The 20,304-nt window shown below is 34.7% G+C and overlaps 1 protein-coding gene across 1 annotated transcript; it reads right to left on the bottom strand.

The window, feature by feature from the left end:
- Nucleotides 1–286: 286 nt before the first annotated feature.
- On the bottom strand, nucleotides 287–3,222 carry LOC140976694 (protein KINESIN LIGHT CHAIN-RELATED 3-like). Its single transcript, XM_073440952.1, has 3 exons — nucleotides 2,959–3,222; nucleotides 766–2,687; nucleotides 287–634 (listed from the first exon to the last, which is right to left on the bottom strand). Exons 2-3 carry the CDS (start codon nucleotides 2,676–2,678, stop codon nucleotides 418–420), a joined length of 2,130 nt encoding a protein of 709 aa, XP_073297053.1. The 5' UTR covers nucleotides 2,679–2,687; nucleotides 2,959–3,222; the 3' UTR covers nucleotides 287–417.
- Between the last annotated feature and the right edge of the window lie 17,082 nt (nucleotides 3,223–20,304).

Raw genomic sequence — 20,304 nt, 5'->3', positions numbered from 1 at the left:
TATGATTGTAAATTACTAATTAACAAATATTAAATAGGAGTAGTAAAATAGTAAAGATTTTTGGCGTACCAAATTCACAGCAGTCGTTCTTAATCTGTCCATTCACTTCATCAAAGATAGCACTTCAAATTTGAATGAATTCAACAACCAGAAAAATAGAGTAAAGCATAATCAAAAGCAAGCGCGCGCGCGCACACACATATATATTGATAAATATACATATAATTTATGGTCCAACGAATTGTGATAAATTAACACATTCAAGTGACTACCAACAATAATCAACTCAAACCTGGAACAAGTGATTCAACTGTATGTAAAACACCAAACTCAATCAAGTGTACCTTTCTTTTGTTTCCGTTCGTATCGTATAAACATTTCTTCGATTGTGTTGGTTACCTGTACATCTTATCTTTGTCAAACTTGAACGCTACCGTTGTTAATTGTGTTCTTTTGATGGTTTGAATCAAGAAGGTTTCCAAGTGATCGGTTTTTTCGGTTGCGAACCTTGCCTGCCTCCTTTAACAGTTCAGCCAACCTCTTCTTCTCATCGTCCACGTCTGGATTTGCAGTCCCGAGCTTTTCTTCTCTCATCCCAACAATGAGTTCAAGAATTTCAATTGCATTATCCACCCTACACAAAGAGAATCAACATCTTTTCAAGAGGGATATGAAAACTAAAACTAACGACTTGTGATAAATGCTCTTTTGTAATCACAAAATACTAGGTGCAAGTGAATTCTGTAGACAAGAGAGGTTTTTTACCTGCCAAATGCATCATACGTGCCAGCAAGGTTACTGTATACTCCAAGCGTATCAGGGTGATATGGTCCACATTCTTGCTCCAAAATGATTCTTGCTTCTTCAAATAATTGCATTGCCTCGTCCACAGCATAGCGTTGCACACAAGCAAGGCCCATTTGATTGAGTGCGATCCCAAAGAAAGCCGATTTTTTCTCCCCACTGGCACGGAGCTTTGTAGTTGCACTTTTAAGGGAGGTGTAGGACTCGGAATACTTCCCTAACATGTAATACATAACTCCCATTTGAGCTTCAATGCCAGAAATTGTGTTTTGCTGACCAGGGGCGTCATTATATATCTTTAGTGCCTTTTGTAACAACTTAAGTGCCTGTTCAACCTCGTCCATTGACTCGTATATTGCCGAGATATCAGTAAGACCACTAGCTATTTCCTCAGGAGCAATCCCAGGAACTGGTTTTTCGTAAATTCGAAGGGCATTCTCACAGTAGGATTTAGAATCCCTGAATTTTCCAGTCTTGTAATATAAGTCAGCTAGACGAACAAAAACAGAAGCAACCGTGGGATGGTTTTCTCCTTTCGAGGATTTGAGAGCCGTCAGTGCCTTTTGATATGCGAAAATTGCCTCATCAAACCTATTTAGAGACAAATATGCGTCCCCAATGCTGCAGTCAATGGATGCCACTTCTTTTTCCTGCCCAACGGCCACCATGGCCATGCTAGCTAATACGAGATGCTCAATAGCAGCCTCATGATCACCCTTCGATTCACAAATCATCCCCATGAGTCTTCTATCTGCCGCCTCTTCAAGGGAAGCAGGCAAACCACTCTCTCTATGTGTGTCAAGAGCCATCTGACAAAGCTTTTGAGCTTCATTAAACTGCATTGCTTGCATGTGAGCTTCAGCCAAATACCTACAAGTCTCACCGACTCTAGTGTCATTATCTCCAAGAACTTGCCTTTGGAAATCAAAACCATTTGTGTAACGTGAAATTGAGTTCTCAAACTGACCCAACATCGCAAAAGTATCCCCCAACTGCATATAACCAGCGAATTTAGCAAGGGCGTGATCTTGGCCATTCTCGATCACAGGAATCTCAATCGAATGCTCCAAAAGTGGAACAGCATCAATATACTGGCCTAAGCTACAGTATATTGCAGCAGTTACGTGCAAACACATTACCATGTCTAAACTTGGCTTCCCACCAGCACATTTCTCAAATGATTTTGCAGCACGCAGTGCTAAGTCAAGAGCTCTCCGGGGATTATCCCCAGAAGACATCAAATCTCTAGCCTGCTTGAGCAGAAATGGCCCAAGGTCAGGGTTGTCTAACCCCGCTTCAGAACTCTCATTCCCACTCTGCAATTTTGGATTACGCATTAGAGAATTCTTGTATTTCTTTAACGAAAAGCCTACAGCTGATGCTTTTTGAACATTCTGCTTATCAATGCGAGGCTTCGCTGAACCTTTGGTCTTAGGACTTAACACTGAAGAAGCATTCTTTGACAAGTTGTCGGGCTTCTCTACTGAAGAACTCTCTTTCTTAGAACCAGAATCACTCTCAAGATCGCTATTCTCAGGCTTCTGCATCTCTTCATCCTCTTCCATTATCTGCACCTCTCTCATCTCTCCTTCAACAAGATGACGTAACTCCGAATCAATCCGAGACTCGTCTCCGTCAGATCCAAAACTACGCCTCGATGGCGATTGATCTGAACTCTGCATCTCACAGACTTTTTCGTAAAGATGGTCGATTGAGGTATCCACCAACCCATCAGCATTATCACCTATATCACCATTCTGAGGACACTGGGAAGTCAAACTGCCATTAAAAGTCCCATTAGCACCCGGTTTTTCCTTAGCATTTTCATCCCCAATCACTTCACCGTGAATCCCTTCCATAACAATCCCAGGCATACTAATACGCTGAAAATAAAGAAAGACCCACAAAACAAAATCAAACACCTGCTACACAATCTCAAAGATCAAACACAGTAGAATATACTTCAGACAAATGCAACTATGTTTTTAAATCCAANCGTGTAAATGTGACCATCACAACTGGCGACATTTAAAGTGATCGCATACTGCACTTTGATAAAAGAAAAACAGAAAAGAACAAAAATTAAACTGAAACAAGAAACCAAGAAAACAGATAAAACGAAACCAAACACAAACAAAAGACAAAAAATCACACCTTTAACTAAAAAACCATGTTGAAGAAGAAAAACCCACTGAAAGAAAAGAGAAGCTAGTGGGAAAATGTAGTCTTTCTATTCTATGGATATTTTTTATAAGGTGGGTCTGACTCTGATGGTCGTAAAATATAAATTTTGACGATGAAATTGAAAACGACAAGCGATGTGAATTCGTGGAAAGAGGGAGGGGAAAAGTGGGAATCTGAATGGTAAAATAGTTGAGAGGTATAATGTCGGAGTAAAGAGGGAAAGAAGACTTCTTTCCAAACCAAAACACTCTCTACGGAAATTCTTCTGCCATCGCCGCTTTCTTGTTTTAACGTACTTCTTGCCACGTGGCATTCTGTTGTTGGCTTTTATTTCCGAATCTTAGGTAGGAAATTTTTAGGTACGAAAATATATATAAATAATAATAGAAATGGTTTTGTTTTCCATAATAATATTCAATTATAAACAAAATGGAAATTTCTAGGTACAAAAATATATATAAATAATAAAAGAAATGGTTTTTTTTCTCTAATAATATTCAATCAGAAACAAGGCAAAAACTTGTGTGAGACGTCTCACGGGTCGTATTTGTGAGACGGATCTCTTATTTGGATCATACATGAAAAAGTATTACTTTTTATGCTAAGAGTATTATTTTTTATTGTGAAGGGTAGGATTGACCCGTCTCACAGATTAAGATCCGTGAGACGGTCTCACATGAGACCCACTTTAGAAACAAAAACACTTGCTCACCATCTTTCTACGAGAGGTTGAAATATCTAGTTTTACTTGTACATCTAATATGCACAAAATTCGATTCCGATGTCCCTACGTCACATGTTTGATTTAAATAAATACGAAAATATAGCCTCGATCGTATTTTAGATATTATAAATTTTTTTCCCCGAGTTACGAAAGAGTAATTAAATTTCGAAACCAAGAACTCGTCTCAAAATTGAGATCATGCTTCCAGAAGCATCCGCACAATTCTTCATTTTATATGAGAAACTCATCCACATTTCAAATTATCTCATTAGGATATTCTTATCATACATTAAAATTTTGGAACAAAGTAATAAATAAAATACAAACATTGAAGAAAACAAATTAAAACATTTCACGTCTCAGTATCAAGTGTGACATCTAATGTGTTTATGGTATGGTGAAGTTGCTGGTGACAGTTTAGAGTTAGATTTTAAATTGCCCCTTTTAAATTTCTCACAGCTACTTACGTTACAAATTTAAATAATGAATTTTTAACTTTAAAATTTATAAGTAGGAAATGCCAGGCATGCGGATGTACTTACAATATAAATACTTATTACAAGTTGTCCTAAAGCTGGCCTACATATGGAATGTGTATTATACCCCCACATCATTTAAGCACTGAGCCTATACTGTCACCAGCAACTTCACAATATCATAAACGGGGCAATTTAAAATCTAATCCTAATTAAATTTTAATTTTACATATTAGTTTTTTAGAATTCAAAATTTGATAAATAACATCCACTTAAAAAAATAATTAATTAATTAAAAAACAAAAGAAGAGTAGAAACAAAAAGGGGAGAAGGAAATGGATTTTTGTTCCCCCATTCTTCTCATCCTTCTCACAACGATTCTTCTTTTCTTCATCCTTCACTCATTGGTCTTCTCTTCAATTTTTTTTCCTCTACATTAAGCAACAGAATATTGTAGTCATTTGTTTCCTAAAAAAAGTTCCAATTTTTCTCAACATTGTCAGAGATTTTAAATCAGGTGTAAGTTCTAATGTCATCTCAATTTTTTTATCGATTTACTGGTTTTTATTACAACGTATATATTGTAAATATAATTTTTCATATATTTCATTCTTAATTGTTCGGTCGCCCAAACATTATGAGTTCAGTCGCCTAATTCTGTTTTCAGTCGCTCAATTCTGTTTTCAGTCTCCCACTTTGATATGTTATGTCATCCGATTAAATGTTAAATCATTTAATTTTTATGACATCTTTATTGCTTATTTTGTATAGGAATGGCGATCATCCAGATTTTGATTAATTCTAATGGAGAGTGGAAGAGTGATGAACAAAGGAACTTATACATGGTTATTCGAATATAAAGAATGGACAACTATTTCCATTGATGGTAGTAATTGACCATAGAATGTAATTGAACATTAATGATTTTGTATGAATGAATCGAAAATATTTTGTACTATTCAATCTATAAAAGGTGATCAAATTAATGTTTTGTAGACTATTTACTATATTATACTATATTATAATCGTGTGAATATAAAATATAAAAGTGGCGTAAAATAATTCAAAGAGCGACTGAAAGCGACTGAGTGATATATAATTCTTATAATAGAAAATATGAGCAACTTCACGTTTGGGTCTATTTACTCTATTTTAGTATAGTATAATGGAGTAATAGTGTAAAATATAAAAATAATGTCATAATACAAAGAGCGACTGAGTGATATATGAGTGATCTAATATAATCACTTGATGTACTAGAAAATATTGTTTTTTGGAAGTGGAAGGTTGAATGTTTTTTTTTATTTTAAAAAAATGTAATTGAACATTAATGATTTAGTATGAATGAATCGAAGATATTTTGTACTATTCAATGTATAAAAGGTGATTAAATTAATGTTTTGTGAACTATTTACTATATTATAGTATATTATAATCGTGTGAGTATAAAATATAAAAGTGGCGTAAAATAATTCAAAGAGAGACTGAGAGCGACTGAGTGATATATGATTCTTATAATAGAAAATACGAGCAATTTCACATTTGGGGTCTATTTACTCTATTTTAGTATAGTATAATGGAGTGATATTTTAAAATATAAAAATAATGTCATAATACAAAGAGCGACTGAGAGCGACTAAGTGATATATGAGTGATATAATAGAACCACTTGATGTACTAGAAAATATTATTTTTAGCTTATTTCACACTATTTTTCATTTTATAATCTCTTATCCATAAAAATATATCATAATATATTAAGTAGCATGTAAAATATGAACTTGCTCACTATTTTTTTACTATATAACTCAGTCGCCATTCGGTCGCCCTCAGTCTATTTTGCCTTATTTCACACTATGTTTAATTTCGTAATTTCTTATCCATGAAAACGTACCATAATATAGTAAATAGGATATAAAACACGAATTTGCTCACTTTGTTTTTACCATATCACTCAATCGTCATTCGGTCGCCCTCAATTACTTTTTAGCTTATTTCACACTATTTTTCATTTTATAATCTCTTATCCATAAAAATATATCATAATATATTAAGTAGCATGTAAAATATGAACTTGCTCACTATTTTTTTACTATATAACTCAGTCGCCATTCGGTCGCCCTCAGTCTATTTTGCCTTATTTCACACTATGTTTAATTTCGTAATTTCTTATCCATGAAAACGTACCATAATATAGTAAATAGGATATAAAACACGAATTTGCTCACTTTGTTTTTACCACATCACTCAATCGTCATTCGGTCGCCCTCAATCGCATTTTTGCTTATTTCACAATATTTTTCATTTTATAATATCTTATCAATAAAAATATATCTTAATATATTAAGTACCATATAAAGCATGAACTTGCTCACTATTTTTTACTATATTACTCAGTCACCATTCGGTCGCCCTCATGTGAAAAACAGGAACCAACAATTAAACAGAATACAACAAAACTCCGAAAAACAAAGCTTCATGTATTCGCAACAAAAGCAAACGACTTTGTATACTATGATCGTACTAAAAAAGCATCAATGATCAAAAAATTACAAAGAGAAAAAAAACTAGTTAATTGGATTTTTTTTCCCACATAAATCAGGACCAATAATTAAGCAACTGTTACATATAAAAACATACAAACTTTTAAAAGAAAAAAGAAGAAAAACACCGGTGATATAATCGCATGGTAAATTCAGCTTTTAGTAAAAAAGAAACATTCGGAAACACAAAACTTTCGTCAATCGATGATCGGACAATTTGGATGAATGATCAGCGCGTCGCCGAGGTATGGATACATACAATTAGCAAATCCAACACGGAGTCGGGAAAATCGAAGAGAGGAAAGTTGATGGTAAATCGAGAGATAGTGGAATTTATGTACCAACGCTCACAAGTAAAAGAGACTTGCATATAAGAAAAAAGAAAACATTAGTTTAGGGTTAAAAGAAAAAAAAAAGATTTTAAAATATTAAAAATGAGGGTAGAATAGACATTTCAAAAGTGAGTGTTAGTTTTTTAAATATGATGTTGTTGAGTGTTATTAGCCTAAATTTCTCAATTTAAAATTGTTTCCCTCTCAACTATTAATAGCAATGTAATTATAATCGTAATCCATTTCAAATCTTGCTGACACATGTAACCATTACTCATAAAAGATTAATGTTGTGATAATCGATAAACATTACATCAAAAGCTATAACAGTTAGTCAAAACACATATTTTATTTCCTTATGCTATTGATAGTAATTTAGAGTGCACTTATTTTAGTGCTAATGAGTCGGGGTTGCTAGGCCCATGAGTCCAGAGATGTACATGTCTATCTATTGGTGTTGTCATTTAGAGATCTGTCTTACTCTTTATCAAATGCCGGTCATGTTCTCAGCAGAAACAATATTATCCATTAAGATCTGACGTGGCTTTTTTACGGTCCACTTAAACAAGCAAATCAAGTGACTAAACATTAACAATTTGGCGCACGAGAACTTCTCAGGAGGTCACCCATCTCATTATTACCTTTATTCATGCATGATTAACCCAATATTCTATCAAGAAGTATAGACATATGTTTCTTGGAAGACTTGAACTCATGATTTTTCTCTGGTATCAATTGTTGGACCGAATGATTGCTATTTTTATCAAAATCTATAGTTGGTGATATCAAAATCTATAGTTGGTGATAACGATCCAACTCAAATCTTTTAAACTGTACAACAGTTCAAACATCATATTCATATTTCATTTGTTTTACCCAAAATAGACTATTATTAGAGCCGAAAATTAATATAAGATTAGAAAATCAAAAGACACTTTCTTGGATTAAATTATTAAAGGAAATGGATAGAGTTTGAAAAGTAAGTAAAAGCAATTTATTAATTATATCCCCTAATTTATATTTTTAAACGTAGATAAATATGATAATTAATCTATAATTTACTGTATGATTAAATTTTTTTTATTTTTTGAAAGGCTGTATGATTAAACTTGAGATGCTAATTTACCGCAACTATTTGAAACTTATCTCAATTTTATCCATATTCAATTGATCATATCATCTCTCATTTAAAAATTCATGAAAAAACAAGAATCATATAAAAAAATGTAACAATGTTTTTAATTAAAATAAATTTTTAAAAAATATTCAAAAAAAAATTTATATGTATGCATACATCGCGTATCAAGGTACTGTTAGGTGAGGTGGGGCCCGCTGAATAAAAAATTAAGAAAATTGGTATCCCACATCGATTTTTTTCTGAAAGCTGGAAGAGGGAATTAGTTATAAATAGAGCTCAATTCCTTCAGTTATTGTAGCCCACAATCAAAAGATTTTTAGCTTTGATAAAAAGAGAGTGCATAGAAAAAAAGAGTATGTTTTTTTGAGTGCGAGAATTCTCTTTGTGTGAGTTAGAGAAATTATTTTCTCGGTATACTCGGGTTGAAAGTGTGAGAAATATTGAGTGTATTGGTGTATACACTTGTTGTAATATTTCTTCAAGTTATAAAAGTTGCAGTGCTCCGTGGACGTAGCCTATATTGGGTGAACCACGTAAATCTTTGTGTTCTTGTTGATTATTTATTCCGCAATTTTTGGGTACTATTATCATCTTGATCGGCATCGCTTCGGTGTAATTCCCCAACAACTGGTATCAGAGCCTTGTTGTGAAAATTCTTAAGAATTCTGAGTATGCTCTGTGGTTGCAGCTTTGTCTGATCTTCCACATCAGAAAAGATTTTTTTGATTTTTTTCTAAGGCAAGAGAAGTGATGGCCGGAGATGATGGATCGGGACCGGGAATCAACAAGTTCGACGGTACAGATTTTACGTTCTAGCGTCTACAAATTATTGATTATTTATTTAGCAAGAAGTTGCATCAACCTCTATCTGGAAAGAAGCCGGAAAAGATGGAGGATGATGACTGGAAGCTTCTTGACCGACAAGTGTTAGGTGTAATACGATTGACCCCAACGAAGAACGTGGCGGAGGCAAAAACAACGGAGGTGATGATGTCCATTTTGTCGGACATGTACGAAAAGCCATCGGCACATAATAAAGTACATCTCATGAAGAAGTTATTTAACTTGAAGATGAGAGAAGATGCATCGGTGGTTAAACACATCAATGAATTCAACACGATTGTCTCCCAGCTGACATCGGTGGACATCAAATTTGATGATGAGATTCGTGCACTTATTCTTCTGGTGTCTTTACCAGACACTTGGGAACCGATGCGGGCAGCGGTTAGCAACTCTGTTGGAAAAGGGAAACTACAACTCAATGATGTTAGAGATCAAATCCTTGCTGAAGAAGTTCGCAGGAAAGACTCGGGTGAAGCAACATCATCGAGATCTGCTCTAAATCTTGATAACAGAGGAAGAGGCAGGAGTGGTGAAAGGAGTTCCAACCGATGGCGCGGTAGATCCAAGTCAAGAAATTGAAAAGACAAAAACATCTTTGAAAAGAATATGAAGTGCTGGAGTTGTGGTGAGACTGGTCACCTGAAAAAGAACTGCAGATCAACGAAGAATAATGCCAATGCTGTCACTGAAGAAGTACATGATGCTCTACTATTATCCATGGAAAGCCTTGTTGATTCTTGGGTTATGGACTCGGGAGCTTCGTTTCATACCACTGGTGATCGCGATGTATTTGATAATTACATCGCTGGCGATTACGGAAAAGTTTTTCTGGATTATGGAAAACCCTTGGAAATTGTTGGTATGGGTGATGTACGGATGAAGATGTCGAATGGATCTGTCTTGAAAATCAACAAAGGCAGGCATGTACCAAAATTGACACGCAATCTGATCTCGGTGGGACAGCTTGATGATGAAGGCCACAATGTGACCTTCGGTGATGGTTCCTGGAAAGTGAACAAAAGAGCCATGATTGTTGCTCGAAGAAAGAAAACCGGAACACTGTATATGACTTCCAGTTGCAGAGACATATTAGCAGCTGTGGATGCTGGAGCCAATTCAAGTCTATGGCATTATAGACTTGGACACATGAGTGAGAAGGGAATGAAGATGTTGGTGTCAAAAAGAAAGCTACCAGAATTAAATACTGTTGAACACCAACTATGTGAAAGCTGTATCTTTGGAAAGAAGAAGAAGGTGAGCTTTTCAAAAGGCGGTAGAGAACCGAAAGCAGCAAAGTTGGAGCTGGTTCATACTGATGTATAGGGACCATCTCCTGTGACATACCTTGGAGGCTCGAGATACTATGTCACATTCATTGACGATTCGAGTAGAAAAGTTTGGGTTTATTTTCTGAAAAATAAATCTGATGTTTACGAGACCTTTAAAAGGTGGAAAGCCATGGTGGAAAATGAGACCAACTTGAAGGTGAAGTGCTTACGGTCTGACAATGGTGGAGAATATGAAGATGATGAGTTCAAGAAATATTGTGCACAGAACGGGATCAAGATGGAGAAAACCATTCCTGGTACACCTCAACAGAATGGTGTAGCTGAAAAGATGAACATGACCTTGCATGAACGCGCAACGAGCATGAGATTGCATTCTGGATTGCCAAAATCATTCTGGGCTGATGCTGTTAACACTGCAGCATATCTGATCAACAGAGGACCTTCGGTACCACTGGACTACAAAATACCCGAAGAGGTTTGGAGCGGCAAAGAAGTAAACCTTTCTTGCTTGAAAGTGTTTAGATGTCTATCCTATGTTCATATTGATTCAGCAAGCAGAACAAAACTTGATCCGAAATCAAAGAAGTGCTTCTTTATTGGTTATGGAGATAATGAGTTTGGTTATCGTTTCTGGGATGACGAAAATCGGAAGATCATTCGGAGCAGGGATGTAATCTTCAATGAGAAACTACTGTACAAAGACAAGTCAGACATTGGAACTGGAGATGAATGTCCTGAAGTCAAGAAGACTGATGAAATGCCATTGACAAACATTCATGTGAATGAATCGAAAACCAATAACCAGGAAGATGAAGAAGAAACTGCACAAGATGATGACCCACAAACTCCGGTGATTGAACTCAGGAGATCTTTGATAACCATTAGACCACCTGAGAGATACTCCCCTGCACTTCACTATATTTTGCTGACAGACAAAGGTGAACCGGCGACCTATGAAGAGGCGATGCAAAATGATGATTCAACCAAGTGGGAGTTGGCCACGGAAGATGAGATGGATTCACTGTCATCCAATCAGACGTGGGAGTTGACAGAACAACAGCAAAAAAAAAAGGCGTTACATAACAAGTGGGTGTACCGGTTAAAAGAAGAGCATGATGGTAGCAAGCGGTACAAGGCAAGACTTGTTGTAAAAGGCTTCCAACAACGGGAAGGAATTGATTACACCGAGATTTTCTCTCCGGTGGTTAAATTAACCACTATCAGGACTGTATTTGGACTAGTGGCGAAGGAAGACTTACATTTGGAGCAGTTGAATGTAAAGACTGCGTTTCTTCACGGTGACCTAGATGAAAAAATTTATATGAAGCAGCCACAAAGCTTTGAAGTACGGGAAAAAGAGAGAATGATGTGCAAACTTCAGAAGAGCTTGTACGGTCTCAAACAAGCTCCAAGACAGTGGTACAAGAAGTTTGATGGATTCATGAGTGAAAATGGATTCCTAAGGTGTCAAGCTGATCACTGCTGTTATGTGAAAAAGTTTGACGGTTCTTATATCATACTACTGCTATATGTAGATGATATGCTGATAGCTGGAGCTTGTCTGGAAGAAATTGATAAACTCAAGAAAGATTTATCAAAGGAATTTGCCATGAAGGATTTGGGTGCTGCAAAGCAAATCCTTGGAATGAGGATCTTCAGAGACCGGGTGAATGGATTCTTGAAGTTATCTCAAGAAGAGTACGTGAAAAAGGTGGTTAGCAGATTTAATATGGATGAAGCTAAATCTGTGAGTACTCCTTTGGCTAGTCATTTCAAACTAACCAAAGCACAATCACCATTGACGGAGCAGGAACAGGCTTATATGAATAAGGTTCCTTATGCTTCTGCTGTCGGAAGCCTCATGTATGCAATGGTGTGCACAAGACCAGACATAGCACATGCAGTGGGAGTTGTGAGCAGGTTTATGAGTAATCCAGGAAAGCAACACTGGGAAGCAGTTAAGTGGATTCTCAGGTATTTGAAAGGTACTGCTAGTTGTTCTTTATACTTCAGGAGATCAAAATTTGGCTTACAAGGTTTTGTCGATGCCGATATGGGTGGTGACCTGGATGGCTGGAAAAGTACTACTGGATATGCGTTCACATTAGGTGGTACAGTTGTAAGCTGGGTGTCTAAGCTGCAAAAGATTGTTGCACTTTCGACTACTGAGGCTGAGTATGTTGCAGTTACAGAAGCTAGCAAGGAGATGATATAGTTGAAATCTTTTTTGGAGGAATTGGGTCAGAAGCTTGAAGATAGCACATTATACTGTGACAGTCAGAGTGCTATTCATTTAGTAAAAAATCCTGTTTATCATGCTAGGACAAAGCATATACAGGTTAGGTATCATTTCATCAGATCAGTGCTGGAAGATGGAGTCTTGATGCTGGAGAAGATTCCTGGAAGTAAAAATCCAGCCGATATGCTCACGAAGACGGTAACCATTGACAAACTGAAGTTGTGTTCAACTTCAGTTGGACTACAAGTATAAATGGAGATATATGAGCTGTTGTAATGATGGTGTGAAGACATGATTGAAATCAAGTCTTCAAGTGGGAGAAATGTTAGGTGAGGTGGGGCCCGCTGAATAAAAAATTAAGAAAATTGGTATCCCACATCGATTTTTTCTGAAAGCTGGAAGATGGAATTAGTTATAAATAGAGCTCAATTCCTTCAGTTATTGTATACCAAAATCAAAAGCTTTTTAGCTTTGATAAAAAGAGAGTGCATAGAAAAAAGAGTGTATTTTTTCTTGAGTGCGGGAATTCTCTTTGTGTGAGTTAGAGAAATTATTTTCTCGGTATACTCGGGTTGGGAGTGTGAGAAATATTGAGTGTATTGGTGTATACACTTGTTGTAATATTTCTTCCAGTTATAAAAGTTGCAGTGCTCCGTGGACGTAGCCTATATTGGGTGAACCACGTAAATCTTTGTGTTCTTGTTGGTTATTTATTCCGCAATTTTTGAGTACTATTATCATCTTGATCGGCATCGCTTCGGTGTAATTCCCCAACAGGTACAACAATGATAAATTAAGTGTTTGGAGACCCTGAAAATTTTTTATTTGATATATTAGTTTTTATATATTAATTTTTTGCGGTTCGAGAAGTTTACATTGTATCAACTAAAAATTTATATGAATTTTATTAATATTATCGATTAAAATGTGATTTAATCCATTAATTTGTTAGAAAATTGTGGAAAGTGGCTGTGAGGTAATCAAAATAATAGAATTAAATTATTTAATGTCCAATATAATAAATGAATTTGAATCTTACTATATATCTTTCCTTCGAGTCTCTAAAGCTCAAGAAAACAATAGAATAATTTATGTTTCTATTTCAAATTGCACAGTTTTCGGTTAGACGGTCTAAATAGTCAATTTTGTGAGACATATATCTTAATTGGGTCATCAATGAAAAAGTATTATTTTTTATGCCAAAAGTATTACTTATTATTGTAAATATGTGCATGATTGATTCGTCTCAATAATAAAGATTCGTGAGATCGTCTCACTACGACAAGAAAATCTCTTATGACATTTAATTAGATAAACATAAAAAAATTTGAGAAACGGTCTCATGAATTAATTTTGTGAGACATATATCATATTTGGGTCACTCATAAAAAAACATTACATTTTATGTCAAAAATATTATTTACTATTGTAAATATGGGCATAGTTTACACGTCTCACGGATAAAGATTAATAAAACCATCTAATAATAGATAGAGCCGTACCTATGTTCGATTAGGCCTGAAGCGAAAATTTTAAAATGGGTTCTCTTGTTGCTATAAATAATGCTAAAATTCAGTTAACAAATAATAAATACAATAAATACACAAGAAACAATATATTACATTAAAAACAAGTCAATAAATATTTGAAATAATTACATAAATAAAAATGGTCTAGCTATTTTAAAGGGAAAAAAATCATATCAAATTTGTATAATCTAATTTTCGGATCATTTCTTTGTCAATTAACAACATAGCTATCTCATTAGGTCTATTTTGTGACATTATTGATTGAAGATAAATGTTTATTATCTTCAACTTCAATAAGCTTTTTCTACTTATGCAATTGTTACTATGATAATTAACAAAATCTTATAAGTATATAAGCATTTGATAATAAATCATTCAGTTTTGCCAAGCACTGTAGCATCTTAAAAAATTGTTGAAGTTCTATACAATACTTCATCAAGCTAGTTAAAGATTAACTCGTTAACTTCTCCAAACTCAACAAATGCCCCAAAGTCTTTTGATATTATTTAAATTATTGAATGGTCTGTATCATTAGCTAATCTATCTTTTTTTGTAAATCTCTACGAACTAATTTCCTCATTTTTCTATCATTTAATCAGATCCACAATTAGAGACTGAATTTCTCAGATAGATCGCACTAGAGATCTAAAAAAAATTTGTGCCGAGGTTGGATCGTCGGAATTGTAGAAATCCGGTGGCGGTACAACGGCGGCACGGTGGAAGAATGGTGGTCGAAATTTATTCCCTCTAAAATAAGGGGTGGTTGAAATTCGCTCGAAGGAGAGGGAAAGATTTTGGTGTAATTGTTATGTATGTTATTCAACTATTGAATACACACATATATTAAAAGTATATATATATATATATAAATACACACGCATATATACATAAGAATATATAAAATTAAATAATCAATATTTAGTTTCTTAATTAACTATTAATTAATTAATTAATTTGAGACTCCTTTAGAAGATTCCATGATAATCTTATACATAGTAGTCAGAGCTACTAATATTATTATGATTCAATTATCATATTCTAAATTTACTAAATAAATAATTGTGAATCCATTATAACCCCGATCGACGATCAGATAGAGCCTATATATCGATGGTACAAAATCTTTCATATAATGAAATTGCAAATTTCGAAGGACAATTTTCACTGATCTATTGTTGGCAACTGTCAGTTTTATGAACTCCTTCACTAAAATATGCATTTCCAGTTTCCTCACCTAATTAGCAGTTAAGCTAACTTCCACAGCTTCTATACATGGAATCAACTTATAAAATTTGTAAGCTATCTGTTCGATCTCCATCAAACTTCAGTCGCCAAAATTCAACTCCTTGAATTTGACTCACGATGGGAACATTGAATCGGATACTTGTATGACCCTCAATGGTTCAGGTATACAGCTAGCAGTGAGTTCACAATTTTATGTGATTCAGAATAACATTTATTTCTTATTCGAGCGTACCCTAATTAGCTTCATTCTTTTCATCAACTCCTTGATCAAGAACGTCAAAACTCAAGTCTGATTGCACCCATCAGATCATGGTAAGAGTGTGCAGTAACATCGCCCCCATGATCTCTTTTCATATTCAAAATTAAACGTGCATATATATGTTATTGGATAATTTAAAATAAAGTGATGTTTAAATTTAAGATTAAAAGAATATCTTTATCTTATCATGGATTTTAATGCACATATACTATTAGGTGATTTTCAATTTGTTGAGGGACCACGTTGAAAAAAAAGATACTTATTTTATTATAAGTATGATTATGGTTACCAAACGTGGAGCACACACAACATGCTACAATATGTAGAAAACTATATTCCTTCTATATATTTTTCTAAGGAACCCTAACGATACTACATCATTTGGACTATCTTGTGGATTATTTTTGTCAAGGCTAATTATAAATGTCTAACATATGGTATCAGAGCCATGAATATGTTGAATTATTGATAAACAAATTAATAAGTTATAATATTAATTTTTTTATTCAAAATAATTTTCAGTATACTGTACTTTTAGATCTAAATAAATTCATGTATTTGTATCAAGAATTTTTGAATTTCTATTCAGATTAAGTTTTATTTTTTATTTTTTTTTTGGAATTTGGAAATAGAAGTTACTGTGTTGGAATATGCCAAAATTGGCCATTTCAAGGCTGTGGATCTAGCCTAGCTGGGCCAGACTTTGAATTTTAGGCCCATTTCCAAGATGGGCCAAGCCCATCAGAATGATGTAGTTTTTTTTATAAAAAAAAAATTAGGTGCATGTATGATAAAAAAAAAATTAGGGGCAAATATGATAATTATTTTGGCTCATTTAAATGTCGGGACTGGATTTTTGGATTCAATGTATCAAAGGTACACAGACCAAGCAAAAGAATTTGAGAGCCAACAGATGCATATAATGTTTTAAAATTGATACATACAGACTTTTTTGGGCCATTGCCTTCGGATTCATGGAATGATCAACGCTACTTTGTATCATTCATAAACGAGTAGTCATGTTATCGCTACCTATACTTAACTCATGAAAAATATGAAGCACTTGAGATGTTCCAAAAATTTAAGATGGAGGTTGAAAATCAACTCAGCAAAGGAATTAAAAAGGTCAAGTCTAATCATGGTGGTGAGTACAATGTAGAGATGTCAATGGGTCCGGGTTTTACCCAGACCTGCAATGGACCCGCCCCGTTTGGGGCGCGTTTGGGCATACTAAATGGGTCATGAGGTGGGTCTCGGGTCCAATTTTTCAGACCTATCTGGGTATGGGGCGGGTCATGGGTTCTATAATACCCGCCCCATATATGTGGATATAAATGATAAATTTGATAAATATTGGGATAATTGTCATATTATGATGGGGGTTGCTACTGTATTGGATCCTAGATATAAGATGAAGCTTGTTGAATTTTATTTTCCCCTAATTTATGATGAAATATCACAATCTAAAATTGATGAAGTTTGACAAAATTGTTGTGATTTATTGGTAGATTACCAATCCAAGACAAAAAATCATTGGAAAATAGTGGTGGTTCAGGGATTGATGGGACTTCGTCTGTTTCTAATATTGATGCATCTGATATTAATATTTTAGATATGTATGATAAATTTGTGGCTTCAAGTTCAAGCCAAGCTGCGTCAAAATCTCTAACCGAGTTGGATATGTATTTGGAAGAAATTGTCTTGCCACGAACTCAACATTTTGATATTCTTAGTTGGTGGAAGACGAATGGGGTCAAATATCCAAATTTACAGAAAATGGCAAATGATATTTTAGATATTCATGTGTCAACTGTTGCATCTGAATCTACTTTTGCAATAGTGGAAGAATAGTTGGTCCTCATCGTAGTAGGCTTAATCCAACGACTTTGGAGGCATTGATGTGCTCACGAAGATGGTTGTGAGGTGAGGTGGAAGGTTATTTTGTTATTGTAATTTCATTTTAATTTTGTTACTGTACTTTTTCTCTTTAAATTACATTTTTTTACGGTTTTAAATTACAGTTTTATATTTTCAATGTACTTTCTCTCTTTAATTTTGTATGTAATTCTTCAAGTAATTACCAACTTGTCCCACCATTCTTGATGAAGAAGAAGATGATCCTGAAGAATGTGTCTGAAATCATGCTTACTCGCTGATTTTATATTGATCTGTTTAAATTCTGTTATGACTTATTTTTGGGGATGTCAAGACTTTTTTTTGGAGAACTAGTAACTCTTTTTTTTATGTAATTCATTATGTTATGAAAATACTTTGTTTGTTATTATTAAGTGTGGTCGAAGATATGAATTAGTTTTCTATTGTGTTATATTTAGAGGCTTGTTTGTTTCATAATTCAATCATGTGATAAGAAGATTACTGTTTTCATTAAAAAAATTCGGGTCTCATGGGTCTGGTGGGTCTACCCGGCCCCATTTCGTATACGAGGTGGGGAGGGTTCGAAGAATATTTAATCGGGGTGGGGCGGGTAATGGGTCCGAGTTTTCTTCATGGGGCGGGTCTTGGGTTTAGCCATACCCGCCCCATACCCACCCCATTGACATCCCTAGTACAATGACAGATATGACGGTTCAAGGGAACAACGTCCGGGGTTGTTTGCTCTCTACTTAGAGGTATGTGGAATATTCAACAGTACACCATGTCAGGTAGGCCATGCATGATGTTGTTTCTGAGAGACGAAACATAACTCTTAAATAAATGGTGATGAGTATCATCAGTCTTTCCTCTTTACCAGAATCACTCCAGGGAGAAACATTAAAGATAATAAGTTATATTCTCAACAGGATACCAACTAAAATAGCTGTAAAAAAAGCTTTTAAGTTTTGGACTGAGGAAAGCTTAGTCTTAAGCTCATTCATATTTGGGAATGTCAATATGAGACAAAGACTTATATCCCTATTGAAAATAAATTGGACAAAAAAATAACATGCATATATCTTATTGGTTATTCGGAATAATCCAGGGGCTTTAAGTTTTATGATCCCAGTACTAAGTTTATTTTTTAAACGAGAAATGTAGTATTCTTTGAGGATGTTGAGCTTGGGAGGAAGAAATAAGGCTAGAGACATTACCTTTGAGGAAGAGCACAATTTAGCTTATACTACTGCTTCTAATGATGCTCAGGTTTCTATCCATGTCATTTTTCGAGAAGTGGATCTGGTTCCTCAACAGTATAATGTTGATCAACCCTCTAATCAGGTTGATATTATTAAGAAATAACAAGCTCAACAACCTCAAGAGCTAAAGCCTCTTAATAGATCCACTAGAGAGATGAGAAATGCTATTTGAGATGAATTCTTAATTTTTCTCCAAGAAAATGATGAAGATAATGGACTAATAGAAGTTGATCCAATCAACTTCCATCAAGTCATGCAAAGTCCAAACTCTCAAAAGTGATGCCATGAATGAGGAGCACAATTCAATGCAAGACAATCAAGTTTGGGATCTAGTCATATTATCTGAAGGTGTGAAACCCATTGGATGCAAATGAATTGTTAAAATAAAAAATGATTCAAATAATAGTGTGGAAATAAATAGGGTCTGTAATGTAGCAAAAAGTTTACTCAAAAGAAAGTGATTGACCATAAAAAGATTTTATCTCCAGTTTTCACGAAAGACTCTTTTAGGATAATTATGACATTGTTTGCAAATTTTGATCTCATGAATTTGCATAAGATGGATGTAAAGGCAATATTTCTCATTGGTGACATTAATGAAACGATTTATATGATTCAACCATAGAACCATAAAACTTTGTGTCCGAAGACACAAAGTCTATGGTTTGTAAATTAAAGAAATCCATCCATAAGCTCGAGAAAGCTTCTCGTCAGTGGTATCACAAATTTTGTAAAGTGGTAGTCTCGTTTGGTTTTGAGACAAACACTTTTGATGATTGTGTATATCACAAGTTCAGTGAGAGTAAGTGCATTTTTCTAGTATTGTATATGGATGACATTCTGCGTGACACTAATGATACAGATTTGTTGAATGATACCAAAAAATTTCTACCAAGGATTTTTTAAATGAAAGATCTTGAGAATGTCTATTTTGTTTTAAGAATCCAAATATCTCGTGATCATTCACAAGGTATTCTTGGTTGATCACAAAGGGCTATCCAGAGAAAGTTTTGCAAAAATTTGGCATGCAGAAATTCAAACCTGGAGATAACTCTGTTACTGAGGAAGAAATGTTCAGCCTCAGTAAATGTCCTAAAGATGATTTGGAAGTTAAGGAAATGCAACATATTCCCTATGATGTAGCTGTAGGGAGTTTGATGTATGCTCAGGTCTACACAAGACCTGACATTGCTTTGTCGTTGGTATGTTAAGAAAATACTTAAGTAACCTTGTAATGGATCACTGGAAAGCAGCCAAACTATTCATGATATAGTTGCAGAGAACTAAGGATTATATGCCCACATACAAAAAATCATATCAGTTGGAGATCATAGGTATTCTGATTCTGATTTTGCTAGATGCCAAGACAACAGGAAACCCCTCTAGGCTACACTTTTATGTTGGATGGCGAAGTCGTTTCATGTATAAGTGCTAAGAAGACTCTTGTAGCACCATCTACCATGATAGCTTAATTTGTATCTTATTATGAGGCATCCAATTAAGGAATATGACAACGAAATTTTGTCACTGGACTGTACATAATTGGAAATGCTGACAGACCGTTA

This window comes from Primulina huaijiensis, chromosome 5 (genome assembly GCF_012295235.1).
Source record: "Primulina huaijiensis isolate GDHJ02 chromosome 5, ASM1229523v2, whole genome shotgun sequence".
NCBI classification, from domain to species: domain Eukaryota; kingdom Viridiplantae; phylum Streptophyta; class Magnoliopsida; order Lamiales; family Gesneriaceae; genus Primulina; species Primulina huaijiensis.
Note: the sequence above shows the minus strand (reverse complement) of the source record. Positions and strands in the feature narration are given on the sequence as shown.

Bases quoted from the DNA above. Each gene is read 5' to 3' on its own strand.
- LOC140976694 (XM_073440952.1), bottom strand. From the start codon at position 2,678: ATGCCTGGGATTGTTATGGAAGGGATTCACGGTGAAGTGATTGGGGAT. The intron at 635-765 runs GTAAAAAACCTC...CTCTTTGTGTAG, and splicing joins ACGTATGATGCATTTGGCAG to GGTGGATAATGCAATTGAAA.